Source organism: Cryptomeria japonica, chromosome 9, assembly GCF_030272615.1.
Source record: "Cryptomeria japonica chromosome 9, Sugi_1.0, whole genome shotgun sequence".
Taxonomy (NCBI): Eukaryota; Viridiplantae; Streptophyta; class Pinopsida; order Cupressales; family Cupressaceae; genus Cryptomeria; species Cryptomeria japonica.
Genome location: NC_081413.1, coordinates 590,405,337 through 590,426,572, shown reverse-complemented (window position 1 = coordinate 590,426,572; position 21,236 = coordinate 590,405,337). Strand labels below are relative to the sequence as shown.

General features: G+C 33.7%; 1 protein-coding gene across 2 annotated transcripts in view; it reads left to right on the top strand.

The window, feature by feature from the left end:
* The window catches only part of LOC131071848 (splicing factor U2AF-associated protein 2), a 130,634-nt gene extending 125,468 nt beyond the window's left edge, over positions 1–5,166 (top strand). For both annotated transcript variants that reach the window (XM_058007809.2, XM_058007810.2), the window contains exon 15: positions 4,798–5,166. In XM_058007809.2, the coding sequence (XP_057863792.1) occupies positions 4,798–4,921 (124 nt within the window). In that variant the 3' untranslated portion in view covers positions 4,922–5,166. The remainder of the gene's footprint in view (positions 1–4,797) is intronic.
* The last annotated feature ends 16,070 nt before the right edge of the window (positions 5,167–21,236 follow it).

Genomic DNA, 21,236 nt, shown 5'->3' with positions numbered 1-21,236 from the left:
TAAATCACTAACAGAAAACTACTCCGGAAATAAAATTAAAACCTTTAGAACTGACAATGGGGGGGAATACACCTCAGATTTGTTTAAAGACTTTTGTAAAAATGCTGGGATTAAGAGGGAGTTTACTATACCTTATAATCCTCAACAAAATGGGGTAGTTGAGAGGAAAAATAGGACAATTGTAGAAGCTGTCAAAGCCATGATTCTTGATCAGAATCTAAATACCAATCTTTGGGCAGAAGCAACCAGCACTGCTGTATATATACAAAATAGATGTTCTCACTCCCATCTTGAAGATAAAACCCCTGAGGAAGTCTTTACTAAAACAAAACCAGATATCAGCCACCTTAGGATATTTGGGAGCCCTGTCTATATTTATGTACCTAAGGAGAAAAGATTAAAATTAGAGCCTTCTGGAAAAAGGGGAATACTTGTAGGATATAGTGAAACCTCCAAGGCCTACAGAATTTATATACTTGGTCAGAGGAATATTGAATTGAGTAGGGATGTAATCTTTGAAGAAGACTTAGCCTTTAAAAGAGCCCAAAGCTCAATAGAACCTGAAGTCTATATCCCCACCCCTAGCACAGATGAAGACCCTGCTCCTGAGCTTTAGAGGGAGAGTCTTGAGGAAAATGAAGGTGAAACTTAAAACCCACCTAGAGAAAATTTCAAGAAAAGACCACTATGGGCCACCAAAATTGTAGAAGAAGCTCAAAAGTATGCTGCCCCTTTAGGAACTTTCAGAGAAACCAAAAGGCCTAACAAACTTACCAACTACGTTGCTCTCCTGAATGATCTCTCACAAGCAGAACCTACTAATGTATCAGATGCACTTAAACATCAAGTATGGAAGAATGTCATGTCTGAGCAATACCAATCCATTATGAAAAATGATATTTGGGAGATTGTCCCTAGGCCAGTTGGAAAATCTGTTGTCACCTCCAAATGGCCCTTCAAAATCAAACACACTACAGATGGCAGCATTGAGAAACACAAGGCTAGATTTGTAGCCAGAGGGTTCTCTCAAAAGGAAGGAATTGATTATGAGGAAACATTTGCACCTATAGCCAGATACACCTCAGTAAGAGCCATATTAGCCATTGCAGCATCAAAGTGCTGGAAAGTTCATCAGATGGATGTTAAGACAACATTCCTTAATGGCGAGATCTTAGAAGAAGTATACCTAGAGAAACCTGAAGGGTTTGAGATTCATGATATAGAGTCTCATGTGTGTAGACTCAAGAAAGCTCTCTATGGGCTTAAACAGGCTCCCAAGGCTTGGTATGAAAGAATTGATACTTATCTCTCAAAACTAGGCTTCTCCAAGAATGATGCAGATCCTAATCTCTACTATAAGGAAAACAAAGGTGATATGCTAATATTGATTTTATATGTTGATGATTTGTTAATTAGAGGAGAAGATCACCTCATAGATCAGTGTAAGAAAGACCTTGCTAAAGAATTTGATATGAAGGATTTGGGACTCCTTCATTACTTCCTAGGTTTGGAAGTATGGCAGAATTCTGATGGCATTATACTAAACCAAGGTAAATATACCTTGGACATTTGGAAGAGATTTGGAATGCTAAATTGCAGACCCATGACCTCTCCAATGGAAACAAACCTTCATAAACTTAAGGAAGCAGCAGCAGATTCACAACCCTCAGATCCTACTCTATATAGCCAAATGATTGGGTCCCTGATGTATCTTGTAAATACGAGACCAGATATCTGTTATGCAGTTAATGCCTTGAGTCAGTTTATGTGTGAACCAAAGGAGATACACTTGGTAGCAGTAAAACATATCATGAGATATCTACAAGGTACCCTAAAACTTGGTCTCAAATATGAGAGAGTTGAACTAGATCTACACGGATTCACAGATTCAGATTGGGCTGGAAGTGTAACTGACAGGAAAAGAACCTCAGAGTGTTGTTTCAGTTTAGGTTCAGCCATGATATCCTGGATCAGCAGAAAACAGTCATCAGTAGCACAAAGTTCCACTGAGGCAGAATACATTGCAGCCTCCATGGCTGCTCGAGAGGCAGTATGGCTTAGGAAGCTGCTTGTGGGGTTATTCGGTGAACCAATGAAGCCTACAGTTATTCATTGCAACAACCAAAGTTGTATAAAACTTTCAGTGAATCCGGTGTTTCACGATAGATCCAAACATATTGAGATTCCATATCATTATGCACGAGACATGGTAGATATGAATGTGATCTAGTTGGAATACATTTGTACAGGAGATCAGACAACAGATATTCTTACCAAACCACTTTCAAGGGTGAAAGTTGAGCACTTCAGAAAAGGTCTTGGTATAATTGAAATTTAATTTGCTTTGTACTCCTATGCTTATTAAGATGTTTTATGTGTAAACTTCTTTGTCATGTTAGGACTTTCATGGGTTTAACCCCCTGTGCTCATGTCAAAGAGGTGACGATCTCTCAGATAATGAACACTTGTATGTAGACATTATAAGGTGACGATCTTATGATGTTCAAACCAGTTATCATGTTGGATTTCTGGTGTGCCCTGGATGTGCCATGAGTGTGTTGTGGTAAAGCATTTGAATAAAATGCTAGTGCACATACCACAACTTGAATAAGTTAAGAATTTAACTATTCTCCTATACTTATTCCTAAAGTATTGCATGTTTAGGCAATACTGATATCACATGCTTAGGTGATATCTTGTCATCACAAGTTGATGCGATGAACATTTGTATCACATGTTTAGGTGGTACTTCATGTCACGTGCTTAGGTGATGTGATTTTCTGTATCAGATGATTGATGATGCTTCATGTCACATGTTTAGGTGATATGATCCCCTAGAGAGTCAGATTACGTAAGGAATACTGATCATCGTTAGAAATGTGATGCTAGATATGTTATCTTTTATTTATCTTACCTAGCTAAGAGGGAGTGTTGATACATGATAGCCTTGGTAAGATAAATGATTGAATGAGAGATAAATGAAGTCTCTCATTCAATCATCTATCTTATCGATAGACTATGATAAGACTTCATTTATCATTCGTTCATCTAATGATCATTCTTCGATATATAACCTTACTTATTCCGATCAACTTTGAATACTTAATCAATGTCTAACTACCAATTATTATCGGTTGCAAATCATAAAGCACAAATACCGATTGGTATCGGTTTACCTTGTTAATCATTTGCACACTGATTATTATCGGTCAAACACGTTAACTATGTAAACAGCGATTGTTATCGGGATTATTAAAAGACTGCATACCGATTAGTATCGGTTCATTTGTTAATAATATATATGCCGGTTAGTATCAGCTCACTTGTTATGATGTACACACCGATTAGTAACTTATACATGCCGATTGGTATAAGGTAAAATGTGATTATGATTCTAAGAGGTGCGATCAAGTAATATCTTGATTGGTCATGTCCATTAGACGTGACCGGTCAAGGCATTGCTTGATCCTCCTCATTAGCATATATATATATCAATGGATAATGATGAGAAGTACATTGAAATCGATAAATGCTCCTTCTCCATCTGCATCATACCAGACAATAATCAGATCCATTATATTAAGAAATAACATATACCTGAAAGAAGAAGAATAACCTTGAACATAACTTGCATCTAGAATTGAAAATCGAATAACATTTACAAGCACTGCCAATGTTTATAATCTTTCTGGTTGTAGATATAGCCACTGTCATAATCTTCTTGGAGACAATAGGAAAGATACTTCTAAGGTGTTTGGTAGTACTATCAATTATGTACACAGTTTATAGTTGGATGTGTTTGATAATAGTGTGTATATGTGACTTAAGCTGGTGTAGTAGTATTTTGGAACCTAGTTCTGAATCTTGACCTCCTTGTGTGTGAAGTTGGATCTTTGTTCTGATTTATTTTTACTTCAAAAGATCAATTTCATCAGGCTGAGAAACCATGTTGTATTAGATACTTGTCTAAATTCGTTTTTGTCTTATTTATTTAATGCTTGGTTCTCTCTCCAATTTTTATGCCTGTCATGTATTTTGGCACTTTGGGCTGTGGCCTAAAGTTTGACGACCACCTTGTATTTCATAATTGATTGTTGAATCTGATTTAATTTTGCCTAAAAAAACCCTTCAGGTTGAGAAATCATGTTGTATTGGGGTTGCCTGTCATTCTGGATTATTTTTGGTTCTGACATGATTCTTGTGACATTTTGCTTTGTCATTTGTCGTGCCAATTTTCTATTCTCGAGTTCTTCTCATCATTTTATTGTGGGTCCTACCTGATGACTTGATTATGCCATTGTGATTAACAGTGCCAACTTATTTCGTTGTACCTTTGCTTTTCCAATTCAACCTCCAATTTCTTCATCTGTATGCCTCGGAGATCTTTGTTTTTACAAAGTAATGAACTTTTTTTTTCTTCTGTTTAATCAGATCAAGAATCAGTAGTTATATAAGATCATGAGAATTTTCAGAGATGAATTCTAAAGAAATGTATAACACTGCAGTTTGTTTGAGTGTGTTTTTTGGGTTGGGGCCAGACAGTGGATGGACAAATTGCAGTTGACAGCCTAGTGTCTCTTAAATATTGAGGGATGGCCTCCCTTTTTAGTCCCTTGTTTGTCCTAGGGCAAAGCTAGGAATAACATGTCTCTGGCTGCACTGTTGTTGTAAGGATGGGACTAATTGGGCGTGTTTATGTTGCGTCTCATCAACTGTGTTTGGTAGGATAATGGCTAAATGTAAACGTTCTATGCTAGGTCCACTTTGAAACCATAACTACTGATTGTCATTGTGCAGGTTTGGTGGAAGGCAAATACAAGCTCTAGAAGATGATGGAACTATTAATCATGCATTGATACATGATGAAAATGAGGAAGCAGCACGATTAGAACGTTTTGGTGCTGAACTTGAAGCTGATTAGTGAATGAGCATGACTACATTTGTCATTTTTGTAATTTTAAAATATTAGTAAAATAATAAGTTTCAGTCAGGATATCAATTTTGGTGATTGCCCTGACTTTTGTCTGAGTACGTGGGCTCATTCTTCGGCTGTGTTCAACATAATATACAGTTTGTATTCATGTGAGATAATGCGAATTTATGATGTTGCTTATGGACTGAATGTTGCAAATTGATATTTAATTCCTCGACTTTGTTGTCTTGAAATGGTTGTGTTCCAGCGAATTTTAACTTCTTACTTGTAACGGACGTTCTAAATATTAAAACAATCCTGCAGTAGATTCAAAATGGTCATTGCAACAGTAACAACTGGAAAACTGCCATAACGTTTCTACAAAATTGGTATAAATGATTATGACCATTGTACATCATTGCCCATGATTATAATATATTTAATGATGGGAAAATATTGATTGATGGATTTTGACATTTTTACGAATTTTAAATTATATTTTACTTTTAATATGAATTTCAAACTATTTGTAATTATTATATTTTTATAATATTAATTGATTAATATATTTTTAGTTATTTCATTGTCACTAATATTATGTTAGATTCACACTGTAAATTAAATAGATTTCAAAAAAGTCAACATTGGCATGTTGTGAGGGTTGAGTTGTGGTGGTGTTCTTGCCATCAAGGTTCAAACTCTATTGGGGTGCTATTGTTGAATGTTTAAATGGGGATGAGGTCCCCCATTTGTGGCCTCACTGGTTCATATCTCTGGGTCAAAAGAGTTTGCCCCTTTAAAAATAGATTTCAAAAAATATTTGTTCAAGTGAGGGTTGAGGCACACATCCATAAACAGGGCCATAGAACAACCATAAGCAACAGATGACTAGGTGCGTATTTTGTTTTCAATGGATCAAATAACAAATAATCTCTTTAATATAAGAAACAATCAAACAAGATTAAATGCACAACCTGAATTGCCATGCCCCTTTATGAAATTGTCAGTGTTCCACGGAAACACATTTCCCCCCTCCAGGCCCAAGCCCCCCTGTCCCCGAAACTTTTTCCCTTTGCCCCCCATCCCCAAAGCCTGTCCCCATGTCCCCTTGTCTCCCCATCCCCAACGGCCATGGAACAGTAGAAATTGTAGGCATTTCCGAAAATATGACCAAGAGGTCATGGTTGGCAACGTTGTTTTCCTGTTGGTTTAGGCCATGGAAGATGAGAATTTGTTTGAGTTTGTAGAGATCATGTATCCATGACTGTTTTCCTGTTAGAACCATGTTTGGAGTGATCTTAAGCATCTTCAGTTGTTTTGTAGTGGGATGCACATGAGTACAAAGAGGAAAATTGAGTATGATAAAATCATCAGTTTTTACAATGGTCAAATTTGCATATCTGTGGGTACATCTTTCACCCTTGGCAAGGGTGGCATTTATGCCTCAATTGTGACTTTTTGCAGTGGTTTCCAAATTGTACTAACTCCCCTACAAAAATCCTCAGCTCATTAGATACAAGACGTGGACACCTGAAACGAAGAACTTCTTCAAAAGCTTTTATTTTTCTCAGAAAGTGATATTTAAGATTTGCACCTTTAACAATAATGTTTGCAACTTCAAATTCTAGTATACCTATCTTGTTGCCTTAAGATGTGCTGATGAAAATCCACCACTCAGATTTAAATTTGTCATACTGCTGCCAAGTGTATCCAGAACTTGTATTCATCAAACCAACATTATTCCTCATTTGAACTGCATGGAATGCTCCAGATGGTATTGCCAATAAGCAGGTTTCTACCGGATAAATCAATAATTTAGAAAATCACTTTTAGCCATTTCGTAGTGCTCTCCAAATCGCCAAACATGTGGTTCTCTATATTTCTTTTTTTGCCTTTGTTGTTCGTTAGCTATTTTTCCGTTGATAGTTTGTTGTAATAGAGTTTTAGGATCCTATAAATCCCATTTATTCTTTAATTAAAAATTTATTTCTTGGGACATATAATTTGTAATTTGTCTCATCTTTATTTTTATTATCTCTGAAATATTTTTAGTCATCTATAAACAATCTTCATTTTTGTTGGTCACATTCAAATTTCTGTAATCATGTTATAGAACTAAGTGACTATAGTGTAGAATCTTGTCTTGACATATTTTTAACAAACAAAATGGCACTTATATCTATCTTGATAAGTTGATAATAAGTACCTTTAACAACTGATTTAAATATATACTTTTCTCTTTCACCATTTATCATTAAATATGGTAACTTTAAGTTGTGAGCATATATAAGCAGATAATATTTGATTATTGGGTGAACTCACAATAATGGTTCCCACTTTTTTGTCACTTTTGACACTTAAGATGGACATTTTTAAAATAATCTTCAACTTCCGATAACTATAATTTTTAAACTATTAAGAATTTGAAGATGATGTAAATTAGTGATTTGTAGAAAATTTTGTTTGTAGATTTTAAATATATTTTTTTCAAATTTTTCTATTTCCCTCAAAAAGTAGTTTTTTTTACAGCAAATTACATTGTTTAAGAGTGATGTGATTTTCAAAACGCATAACTTTTTTTCTATAAATGATAAAAACTCAATTTTTTCGAATTTTGGTTTGTAACATCAATATCCAGGGCTTGTTGTTGTTTTGATAGTGATATGTTGAATATTTTTTCATTTTAATAAGTTTTGAATTCCGACTAGTTATAATTCAAACGTAGGTTTAGGTTTGAACACATAACTTGTTTTATATATATCGAAATTCAATTTTTTTTTTCTTAGAAAAAAGACATCAATATCTGGGGCATAGATATTTTTAAGAATTTTTTGAATTAGTTTCCTATTTTTCCCAATGCATTGAACAAAGAAGTTCATGTTCAGTGAAAAACCAATATTCCATAAAATTAAATAAAACAAGAACACAATAAATTCACAATGTTATAAAATTATACTCGTTGGAAAGCTTGCTCCGAGCACTACCATCTTATATTTTTGGGTTATCAAAATTCTTTCATTTGTGCTTTGAACCAGATGTCTAAAGGCAAAAATTTTTGAGAACTTTGAAGAATTTGAGGAGAGATCTCTAAAAAGGGGGTTTGATCGAATCCTAAGGAACGCCTTTCACTCGAATGCCTTGGGCAAAATAATGATGGGTACATTCATGTAACGGTCGGGTTTGAACGAACTTGACCTTTTGTAACTATCGACATTCGTTCGAACCCTGATCGACACAATTTTTTTTTTTTTTAAACATTTTAGTATAGTCATAAATACACATTGTTTTTCATTTTTTTACACAAATGATCAAAACAATTTGCTTTTTTGGATGAAAGAAGACATTTGATAGTTATTTTGAGGGCAATAATTTGAAGATATTTGAAGGCTATTTTAAAAGCATAGGGAATAAGAAGAGAAGACAAAATAAGATTTAAAGGAATTATTCACCCGAAACGAAACAAAGATATCGAGAACAAAGAAGACAAATATATCATGATGCAAGTATGTAATTTTATTTTTTATTTCTATTTAATTTTATATGTATTACGTACCGAAAATTGTGTTTATTTGTTAGTATTAGTTAAATATTTTTTATCTTATAGTTATGAAAATTATTTTAAATAATATTAATTAAATTAAATTAATTTAATTTATATAATAATTCTATCTTAATTAATTCCAAATCATGTTATTTTTATTAAATCAATTGGAAATAGTAGGATTAAAAATAATCTCCTTTTAATTAAAAATAATTATAATAGATCATGGTTTTAATTTAAAATTTAGATCTTTAGGACCCCTCTCTTTCCCATTTATAATTTATAATTTAATTTAGATAGTCTGTAAATATATAATTTAATTTAGATTTTGAAACCATGTGTCTTTATAGTTTAGCAAACACTTCAATTGGTGCTCTAAAATTAACAAACTTGTCTTTTGTGTTTTTAGCAATAGACTTTTTTTGTTTTATCTTTAGAAAGGTGCTTGCCTCCCAAGTAGCCCTTAAGGTTCGATGAGAGGGAACGACCCAAAGTGGTAATAAGTTAAAGCCAAGCTCTTCCAAGCTTCTATAAATAAATATGTTTGTGATGAAAGTTGCAAGCAACGGGTGTTACATGCTGCTATAACGACGTTATGACTCCCCATAAACCCTACAGAGCGCAACCTCTATAGGTTGGGAGGCTTTCCATTTAACGGAGCGTAACACGCTACTAATTATAGTCACCCGGACGAATGCCCTTACTAGACACCTTTTGTGTTAGAAGCCAAAAACCTTCTAGTTGTTGGCGTAGGAGGTCAGACTCCTGAAGCGGTTCACATTCTTACGGTTCTTAGTAGAGATACAAAGTTCGCTACGAGAAGTTTTCGTGGGGATTGGTGCTTGGCTTCCCCGGAGAAGTGAGTGCCATGGAGGGGAGTCAGTGGGGTCAAGCACCTAAGTATCTGCTCTGAATTGCGTAGCTCAGGTTAACCCCCCAAGTGAGATTCGACAACTATTGTCACGTCCAACCCTGAGATTTGTGCTTGCATGATCAAAACAACCAAACACTTTCAAACAAACAAACATTGTGTCTTCTTTGTTTTCAAGTTATGCAAAAATATTCACATTATACTTGAGTCCCCTTAAAACCTAATGTAGCATAGAAATTAGGAATCATCACAATATAAGTAGATCAATCAAAACACTAGACAATCAAAGCAATATCATGAGAATACTCATTGAAATGAACCTAATTCTAAAGCACATTCAATAGAGGTATGGAAACAAAGCATTCAAGAGTAAAATTATGCAAACCAGATGTAGAGTTGAATACTTCTTCCATGCAGCTCCATTGTTGTTCTTTCCTCTTCAATAGTTTTGTGGATCTCACCTACAAGTGCTCACACAATTGAAAGCAAAAAGGCTCAAGAGTACTAGAAACGAAGGTTTGGTAAATTGATAGAAAATTCAGACCAGGTTTGATTGAAAATCATCCAATTTATAGAGAAATTGGAGAAAATGAGCAAATTAGCATGAAAGAGATTTGAATAGAAATTCAAATCAAAAATAGCAAAGTTATGACATATTGCTATGCAAAGAGGATTATGATAATTTTATGACAAATTTTATGACAAATTTCCATGTCAAGACAAGTTCTATGACAAGTTGCTATGTCAAGACAAGACTCTATGACAAGTTGTTATGTCAAGACAAGACTCTATGACAAATTTCTATGTCAAGAGTATGACACATGAAGCACACAAATAGGGAGAACTAGAGACAAGTTAATTAGGTGGAATTTGAATTGGAAAATTAGAAAAATAGGTGGAAATTAGGAATTAGAATTTAGGAAATTAGGAAAATTAATGAAAATTAGAAAAATTAGAAATGAGGAAAATAGGAACTTAGTGAATTAATTAATAATTTCTCATTTATCAATTAATTCACAAAGAGGGAATAAAAAAATTAGGAAAATTAGATAAATTAATTAATAATTTTTCATTTATTAATTAATTTATAAAGAGAAGAATAATTAATTAGCCAAGACCTAGGATAAATAAATAAATTATTTAATCCTAGAGGAAGAAATGACACACAAGGTTAAATGATTAAATCACAAAACCCTGGAAGACGAATTAGATCTTGAAAGATAATTGACTCGATTTGATTTGATTTTAGATTGACAAATGACCAATGTGATAAATGATTTGATAAAATACGCCAATTGATGAGGAACAATGACAAATTGATCCAAATTGACATGATTAAGACAGACAATGATCGATAGCGAAATGATCGCAAAATGACAAAATTGACAAGAGGACAAGGATCGACGACAAAATAGATTGCAAGACGACAAAATTAGAAATGACCACGATCGATGACAAATCGATCGCAAAATGACAAGATCGAACAATGACCACGACCGATGACAAATCGATCACATGATGACAAGATTGAAAAGAGGACAAAACCCTAATTAGGATTGACAATGTCCAAAATGATGACAAATTAGCACGCACATTGATGCAACAAGATAAAATCGATCAAAATCATGACTGGATAGTGTTGTCAACAAGACCAAATTCGAGGACGAGATGATTGAAGAATGCAAAAGAATGACTCAATGCTCGCAAATGATAAAAATCAAGTGCGTGACATAGGAGAAATGTTAATGCGACGCAAAAACCTAAAATGAGGCAATGCGCAAATGTTAAAGTATGACTTCGCAAGCGTTGACCATTTTTGGGTGTCTACACCTATATTATGTGATACTAAGACCTATTATGTGATATTAAGACCTATTATATGCGATAATACCTATTTTAAATATGACATAATAGAACCTATTATGACATAATAGGTCTAATTATGACTTAATAACATGACCACATATGCAAAAAAAATTCACATTATATACTTGAGTCTTAGCCTTAAGACCTATATTTATGAGATATTAGGGCCTATTATTATATGTGATAAATTAATGACCTATTATTGCATAATTTATGTTCTAATATCACATACATAATAGGTCCTAATATTTGTATAATATAGGTCTTAAGGGGAGTCAAGTATAATGTGAAATGTTTTTGCATACGTGGTCATGTATTAAGTCATAATTAATAAGACCTATTATGTCATAATAGTTTCTAACTTATATCATATTTAAGACATACTTAATTGCATGTGATAGGTCCTTTAATATCACATAATATATCCGTCTTAAGGGGAGTCAAGTATATTAATGTGAAATGTTTTTGCATACGTGGTCATATTAAGTAATAATAAGGCCTATTATGTGATATTAGGACTTATTATGTGATATTAGGACTTATTATGTGATTATAGGTCTTAAATATGACATAAATTTAGAACCTATTATGTCATAATAGGTTCTATTTATATGACTGGACGTATGCAAAAACATTTCACATTATACTCAAGAGTCCCCTTAAGACCTATATTATGCAGATATTAGGACCTATTATGCAATAATAGGTCTTAAATATGACATAATAGTCCACCTATTATGACATAATATTTAGGTCTTATTAAATGACTTGAAAATTTGGTTTCAAATTAAACTTGGAATTTCATTGCCTTAAAAATATTCCATGTCATCTTAAATTATGTGCAGAACGGGCTCGAGAAGAAGGGAGTTCTCAAGCAAGAGTTGAGGCAAATGAACCTGTTGAAGAACACAATATAGTTGATGAACATAGGGAGGAGCTTGCCCAAGTTGAACCAATGGAGGTTGAAGGAGAGGGGTCAAGCTCCTTACCTCCTACCACCAATATGGATGAGCATATTGTGGATCTAGCTAAATAAGTGAAGAGAAATATTTCTTGTAAAAATTTAGATCATTTACTTGAAATGGATGTGGATGAGTTGAAACGTCTCAGTGAAGAACCTAGACATACTAAAAAGAGGTCAATGAATAATAGTGCAAAAGAAATAATGTCTCATTTCAACAATCTTGATACTTCACTAGAGAAAACTCAGTTGTTATTAATTGTACTTACTCGTAAAGATTTAATAGATCCATTGAAATTGTTGGGTATAGATACAACAAGTCAAAAGATGAAAACATCTCAGCTACAAAAATCTATTGTTGATAATGTTAATAAAGGTTTGGTGAACATTGGTAAAAAATCTCGAACAGTAGATAAGACCATTTCAAGAAGAGTGATGTTGACATTTTTAGTAAATGAAAGATTACCTCAAAAAAAACAAATCTCTTCACTGTCATTTGTGTTTGGTTTTAGTAGAAGGACAATATCAAAATATGTGAAAAGGAGAAAGAGTTTGGATGATACTACCTCAGAAGGGAATTGGGAAATTATTTGTAGAGCTCCTCATTTTGATAGAATTGAAGATGTTGTTAGGAACTTGGTGACAAGTTTTTGGAATGATAAAACTCGTCCTTCATTAAACAGTAGAGATGTTATCAAGCAAAGGATTGGCCCTGATCGTTATGATCTCCATGTAAAACATTGGTTAGACACAACAAAACATGAATTGTATGTTTTGTTTACTAAAACAAACCCTCATATAAAGATTGGACAAGCCATGTTTGAACAGTTAAGGCCATATTATGTGAAGGTAAACAAAGTCTTTGAAACTTGTTGTCGTTATAACATCGAATTTGATCTGTACTATCAGGTGTTTCGAAAGATTAGAGAAGATAGTGATGGTTATGAAAAAGCTCCTCCTAAATGAACAAGTCAATTCATAACATCCATCTTATGTGATAAATCAGATGATAATGCAACTGGTCAAATAAATTGCATAAAAAGAATTTGTGGAGTTGGCTAAATTGCCTTTGAGAGATGAAGATACTGACATGAGGAAGATGGCAAATTGCAAGAGTTACAAGTACAAAAAATTTGAAACAAAATTTGGAAAGGAATCTACAAGGTTAGATTATGTAGAAGAGGACATACCTATTAGAACATTTATGGAAAATTTTCATAAGTTGATAAAACTATACATATGCCATGATTTTTTTGCCAAGTGACAAGCAGAACAATTTAAAACATTAAGAGACTCTTTCCCACTTGGAACTATTCTATCCGTAGTGGACTTCGCAGAAAATTACTCTTTTTCACATAAAAAAGAGATTCAATCAGAGTATTTATTATGGTGCATGCATGTTATCGACATGCACAAATGGATTTGGATGGTGTTGATAGTACATTTGAAAATCATGTCATTAAGAAAGAGTACCACTTCTATATTAGTGATGATAAGGAGCATGACACACTTTTTGTACAACATTGCTTTAATAAGTTTTTTGAATATTTGAAAGAGAGAGACATAACAATAGTTAAACATTTTGTTTGGTCTGATGGATGTGCGACACAATTCAAATCTTCGAGGCCATTTTATGCACTATGTAGATATCATCGAAATGATAAAATACCACATGTTTGGAGTTTTTTTAGAGTGGTCATGGAAAGGGTGAACGTGATGGTGTAGGAGATTGTATCAAACATGCTCTAAGAAAGCATCAAATAAATTATATAGGAGATCATATAGATGATGCACATTATGTTGTTGAATGGTGTAAGAAACACTTTGTGCAATTTAACTATCCTGGTGAATCATCATCGAGAACATACAGGCCCATTCCATATAGAGTGTTTTGGGAGATAACCTATACGTGTTCTCTTTTAGTGTTTTATTTAATTTTTTTTAAAATTTTTAAAAATGTTCCTAGTTCAAATGTTTTAAAACAACTTGATCTATGAATGTTCATGTACACATGTATATTTTGCAGATGTGGATAGAAGATCAATGCATGGATGCAAGAGTTGTGTCATGAGTACAGATAATTGCCCATGGACATTGTACACTAGGAATTATTCATGTTTTTATTCTGATTACATTTTTGAAAACTATGTTGATTGCAAGAACCAAGAGCTTGGATATGTTAGTGAATGGAAATTGGTGCCACTAGATGTTTCTAATACATACAAGGATTCAAATGAGGATGAAATCTTTGAAGACATTCCTTTTATTTATGCTGATTATGACTATATTTTAGGATTGATTAAAAAAGGTATATGTGTACACATATATTTAAATCATATATATTTCCTTTAAAAAAAGTTGTGTATGTAAATAAATTATATAAGTTTTTAATCGAGTACATACATTTTAAATTTATTTAACTTGTTTCAAATTGTAGGAGATATTTTTGCAGTCATAGCAGAAGATGGAAATATCGAACTTGCTAGTTATTATTTATTGCGTTGCATAGAAGAGAGAAAGAAGTTAACAAAATCTGAAATGAGCGATGGAATGTCCTTTCCCATAGGTTTGAACTGATTTGAACGCTTAAATTATTTTAAATAGATTTATTTTAAAGATGCACATTTTTACATGTTTTAATTTTTATATGTATACAAAGCTTATGTGCAAATTTTTAATTTCTCATTTCTTATATACATGTACATGCATGCTCAGTTGTAGTGCAAGGGACATATTTCAAACAAGTTAATATTGCTCAACATGAGATTCATTTCACTGAATACCAAATTGACAACAAGGTATATTAGTATAGCCACTTGGTCATTGTTGTTGACATAATTCTTCATATAGTTCCACGTCGTGGGCGGTCTCAAAAGTGGAGACTAGATAGTGAACATCATAAGAAAATATTAAATGTTATTGAAGAGCGGTCTGAACCACTTGATGTGGTATGAACTATTTAGTAAAGAAAAGTACATGTGTTTGAACCCATGAATTGAATTAATACTTGATAAATTACAATTTAACTTGTTTTCAAACTTGGATAAATTATTAAATACATTAAAGTGTTTATATATATATATATATATATATATATATATATATATATATATATATATATATATATATATATATATATATATATATATATATATATATATATATATATATATATATATATATATATATATATATATATATATATGGCTTGTGTGGACCATATTGTTTAGTTAAATATGAAATTTTCAATTATATTAAATTAGGATGTATGACTAATGTACATGTTAAATAATACTTTCGTGCACGTATGTAAAGTAAATTGGGACATGTGGATGAGTTGAAAATGTGTTAAGGGGATGTATGCACTTGATTAGGATGTATATATCTAATTCTAAATGCACATACATAATTTGTAAGTTAAAATATTTTAGCACATGTATGTTTTAAGTAAATTAGGATGTATGTATTCATTTAATTTTAAAAATGCATTTGTATGAAATTTGATATTAAATTAGGATGTATGTGTGTAAATTTGAATAGGTCTTAAGGGGGTCACATGTACAATTAGGATGTATAGAATCTCATTCTAAATGTATGTATGCATAATTTGTAAGTTGTTAAAATAATTTAGCATATATGTAAAGTAAATTAGGACATGTATTTATTTAATTAAAAATGCATTTGTGTGTAAATTTGAATAGGTCAAGAAAGGGGGTCGCACGTGTGTAAATTTGAATATTAAATTAGGACATGTGTAAATTTGATATTAAATTAGGACATGTGTGTAATAATTGAAGAGCGGTCTGAACCACTTGATGTGGTGTGCACTATTTAGTACACCTAGAAGTACATGTGTTTGAACCTACATGTATGAATTTTAATTTTTAATACTTTAGAATGTTCACTTCTACTTAACTTGTTCCAGATGAAACTTCTAGAATAAATAATTGAATATGTTCATTAACTTGAGTTTGTTCATTTGATATGAACAAGTGTGATTTTTATATTGTTCATGGCTTGCACAGTAGAGTGGATATATTGTTCACAAATTCATTTAAATTCAATGTATATTTACATATACATGTTACATATAGTAAAATTTAAAATTTAAATAAACATATCAATCTTTTTTTAATCTATCTACATGTACACAAATTCAATAACATATATATAAATTTGAAAGTTTTAGAGTTCTTAAAATATTTTTTAAATTGAACATTTACACCAATTCAATCTAGATCATCTTATATAATATAATTTAAAAGAATAATCAAACATGCATACATACACATGTGATCTAATAAGTTACATATAATCAACACATCGAACTTAAATAAATATTTAAAGTATATATATCAAACGTTCAAATATGATCAAACACAAACTGTACACACACACACACACACACACACACACACAATGTGTAAGTAATCTAACATGTGCATGATCTTATATAATCTGAATACAAATGATGTGATATATAATCCAAGATCAAATGTACAAATTGTATATAAAGTATAATCTAATCATACATGCATGATATATATAATCCAGGATCAAACATAAATTGTATAAAGTATAATCTAACATACATGCATGAAATATACAATCTGATCAAACACAAACTGTATAAAGTATAATCTAAACTTCATGTGCATGAATATATAATATGAAAGTCTGAAATGTACATATATAAAAAGATAAACAAATGAGCTATAAAGTCCAGCAAATCAACATGCATCATGTCGGCCATGAATAGAGCGACCCTCTGAGGGAGAGTCCTGGTGAGAGTCTGATGTCCAATAGACCCCTACAAAAGTAGAATTTATTTAAATATTAAATATAGATCTCTACACATATACATATGTGCATATTTATCAATATAATCAAATCCGACTAGTTAAATTTAAATTTAAATATAAATTGTAATGCACATATACAAAAAACCATAACTAATTTGTCCACTAGAAGTCTGTGTAGCATCAAAAGAATCTCTCCTATGCACACACTCAGAGCTCAATCTAGGAGGGACATGAGCTAACTATTATACATATGTATACATGTATTTTAGGACTAATCTGATCAATTTAAATGATGAAAGTTAACTTCTATTATTTATTAAATGATATATAGATTTATCCTACATTACAGCATATACATCTTTTAAAAATTTAAATGCACATAAACATACCTGTGTATCAGGAGTAGGTTGTATAGTCTGATCATGTCTTGTGATCATATCAACCACATTACTCATGCCTGCATATTTCTCTTTGGTTGTACGTATGACTGAGGAGTGTAAGGGGCTAACTAGATGACCAGGTATCGTGGATGAAGTGTCTGACTCTAGTAGCATATCCATAAACCCAGTCTGGCTCAAACCTCGCAGCTGCTCCTCAAATGAATCCAATACCTCATCTGTGATATGGACTTGATCAACTCGTATCTCCTCCTCTGCAGCAACAAAGTGATATGTAGGTGAGTCAGTGCCTAGAGCATGCGTAGAGTGATGAGAATGTTGTGACTACCTCGAGTATGCGTCAATGCAGTGGTAGCCTTCCCATATCTGAGAATCTCCTCTCTAATAGCAGCCAATGGTATCCCAAGTCAAGATGAAATAAAACAGTAAGAATGTAGCAGGTCCTTGGCTAAATAACGCGACATCTGTACATGTCTACCACCTCCGACTATAGCTGCTACCTCATTTGGTGAGGGGATGCCAGCAGTAATATATTGATCATCTGAATCTGAAGTCATCTTGTGACTAGAAGATACATGATATGTGGATGATCTTGAACGTGGTTGGCTCATCATATATCTGCGCAGCCTGTCAGATGATATGGTGGCTGTTGTTGATGTAGAAGCAATCACAACGTGATTTGCTATGGGGGCGAGGGATGGGACTACTGCCGGAAATCTCTTGCCAACAAGGTCCCTATGTCTAGGCGGAGCTCTATGACGCCTACAATATGCATCTTCGTCAGCAATCCTGCCCCTCCACTATCCATAATATGCTGGAATATCAAGGTAGTTGGGTTTCATCTCGCAATGAACCTCAGAAAATACCTGTTGTGCAAAGTATAATGGTATCTGGTCATTATTAGGATAACGACCATGGGAAGCTAAGAAGCGTGGGTAAATCAACGACGCAACCTGTGGATCAATACATCTCATAACCTGATATCCTCTCACCTTAATCTTCTCTTGATACTGTGGAAAACATCTCTCCTTTATGGTCACCTTCGAGAACACCCTCACCACATCAGCAAAAGAATCATGACCCCTCACCTCACTCCTCAACTGTCTATAAATATCAGCTATAACCTCTGGTGAAAATGAGGTGTACCTAACTAGGTGGTCCCTCAATGTCTGCAAACTATCAAAAATGGATTCGCATGTACTCTTGTGCACGTCATCAGTCTGTGGGTCATCTAATACGATCCACACTCTTTGTAACTCATGATCACTGTAGTGAAAGATGATAGCAATATCAGGCAACACGGGATCCTGGTGTGGAGGATCTATATGATCATGTGGCTCCTGATTAGGAGCCTGTGCAGGTGGATCCTGATCAGGTACATGATCATGGCCCGGATCCTAGGACGTGATCTAGCTAGGTAGGTCATAAAGTTACAATAAATATGCAAGCACACACACATGAAGTGCATTCAATTTAAAACATTAAAAATTAAAATCAGTTAAACTCTAGAGAGAGAGAGAGAGAGAGAGATTGTTAATCTTGAGCTCATTAAAAATTAAAATGTACACATGTGAAGTTCTCGCATAATTAAAAATTTTAAATAAATAATTTTAAAGCTCGAGCGAGAGGATGATCATTAAAAATATATAAATTTTTCTATATAGAGATCGCATACATACATTTTAAATTATTAAAACATTAATGAGAGAGAGAGGGAGACCATTTTCATGATAGAGAGAGAGAAATAACATTAATTTCAGAGAGAGAGAGATCATTAAATATATATACATCATGTACTAAATTAAAACATATATAAATTTATCTATATAGATCACATACATACATTTTGAATTATTAAAACATTAATGAGAGAGAGAGGGAGATCATTTAAATCATGACATCTAGAGAGTGATAACATTAATTTCAAAGAGAGATCATTAAAGATATATACATACATGCTAAATTAAAACATATATAAATTTATCTATATAGATCGCATACATAAATTTAAATTATTAAAACATTAATGAGAGAGAGAGGGAGATCATTTTCATGACAGAGAGAGAGAGAGATAACATTAATTTCAGAGAGAGAGAGAGAGAGAGAGAGATCATTAAAGATATATACATCATGTACTAAATTAAAACATAATTTTTAAAAATTAAAACACATGCCAGCTGAGAAAATTAAGGGAAGATAGATTTTATAAGGGGTCATGCATGTGTTAGAACACATATGTGACCCCTTAGGACCACATATGACCCCTTAGGACACTAGATGTGTTCCTAAGGGGTATGTCATATGTACATGCTAGGATGTTATATAAGGGGTCATATGTTGTCATAAGGGGTCACACATGTGTTAACATCCTAGCACGTACATATGACATACCCCTTAGGAACACATAGTGTCCTAAGGGGTCATATGTGGTCCTAATAGGTCACACATGTGTTATAACACACATGCGTGATCCCTTAGGACCACATATTCAACCCCTTAGGACATTGTACATCTGATCTTAAGGGACTGATATGTCGTACACACTAGGATTTTATAAGGGGTCATATGAGGTTCTAAGGGGTCACGCATGTGTTAGAACACACGGGCGACCTCTTAGGACCACATATGACCCCTTAGGACACTATATGATCCTAAGGGGAATGTCATATGTACACTAGGATGTTATAAAGGGTAATATGTGGTCCTAAGGGGTAACACATGCGTGACCCCTTAGGACCACATATTCTTGACCCCTTAGGACACTAATGTATGTGATCTTAAGAGACCGTATGTCGTACACACTAGGATTTTACAAGGGGTCATATGTGGTTCTAAGGGGTCACACATGTGTGTTAGAATACATGCGTGACCCCTTAGGACCACATATGCGATCCTAAGGGTTATGTCGTATGTACACTAGGATATTATAATGGGTCATACGTGGTCCTAACGGGTCACACATGTGTGACCCCTTAGGACCACATATTCAACCCCTTAGGACACTAATGCATGTGATCTTAAGGGACCATATGTTGTACACACAAGGATTTTATAAGGGCTCATATGCAGTTCTAAGGGGTCATGCATGTGTTAGAACACTTGCGTGACTCCTTGGACCACATATTCAACCCCTTAGGATACTATGTGATCCTAAGGGGTATGTCATATGTACACTAGGATGTTATAAGGGGTCATATGTGGTCCTAAGGGGTCACACATGTGTTAGAACACATGTGTGACCCCTTAGGACTACATATTCAACCCCTTAATACCACATATGAGGTCCCCTTAGGACACTATGTGATCCTAAGGGGTATGTTGTATGTACACTAGGATGTTATAAGGGGTCATATGTGGTCCTAAGGGGTCACGCATGTGCTAGAACACATGCGTGACCCCTTAGGACCACATATTCAACCCCTTAGGACACTATACATGTGATCTTAAGGGATCGTATGTCGTACACACTAGGATGTTATAAGGGGTCATATGTGGTCCTAAGGGGTCATGCATGTGTTAACACATGCGTGACTCCTTAGGACCACATATTCAATCCCTTAGGAAAATATGTATGTGATGTTAAGGGACCATATGCCGTACAAACTAGGATTTTATAAGGGGTTATATGAGGTTATAAGGGGCCACACATGTGTTAGAACACATGCGTGACCCCTTAGGACCACATATGACCCCTTAGGACACTATGTGATCCTAATGGGTACATGTCGTACACACTAGGATGTTATAAGGGGTCATATGTGGTCCTAAGGGGTCACACATGTACAATGTTAGAACACACATGTGTGACCCCTTACGACCACATATGGCCCCTTCTAGGACACTATGTGATCCTAAGGGGTACATGTTGTATACAATAGGATATTA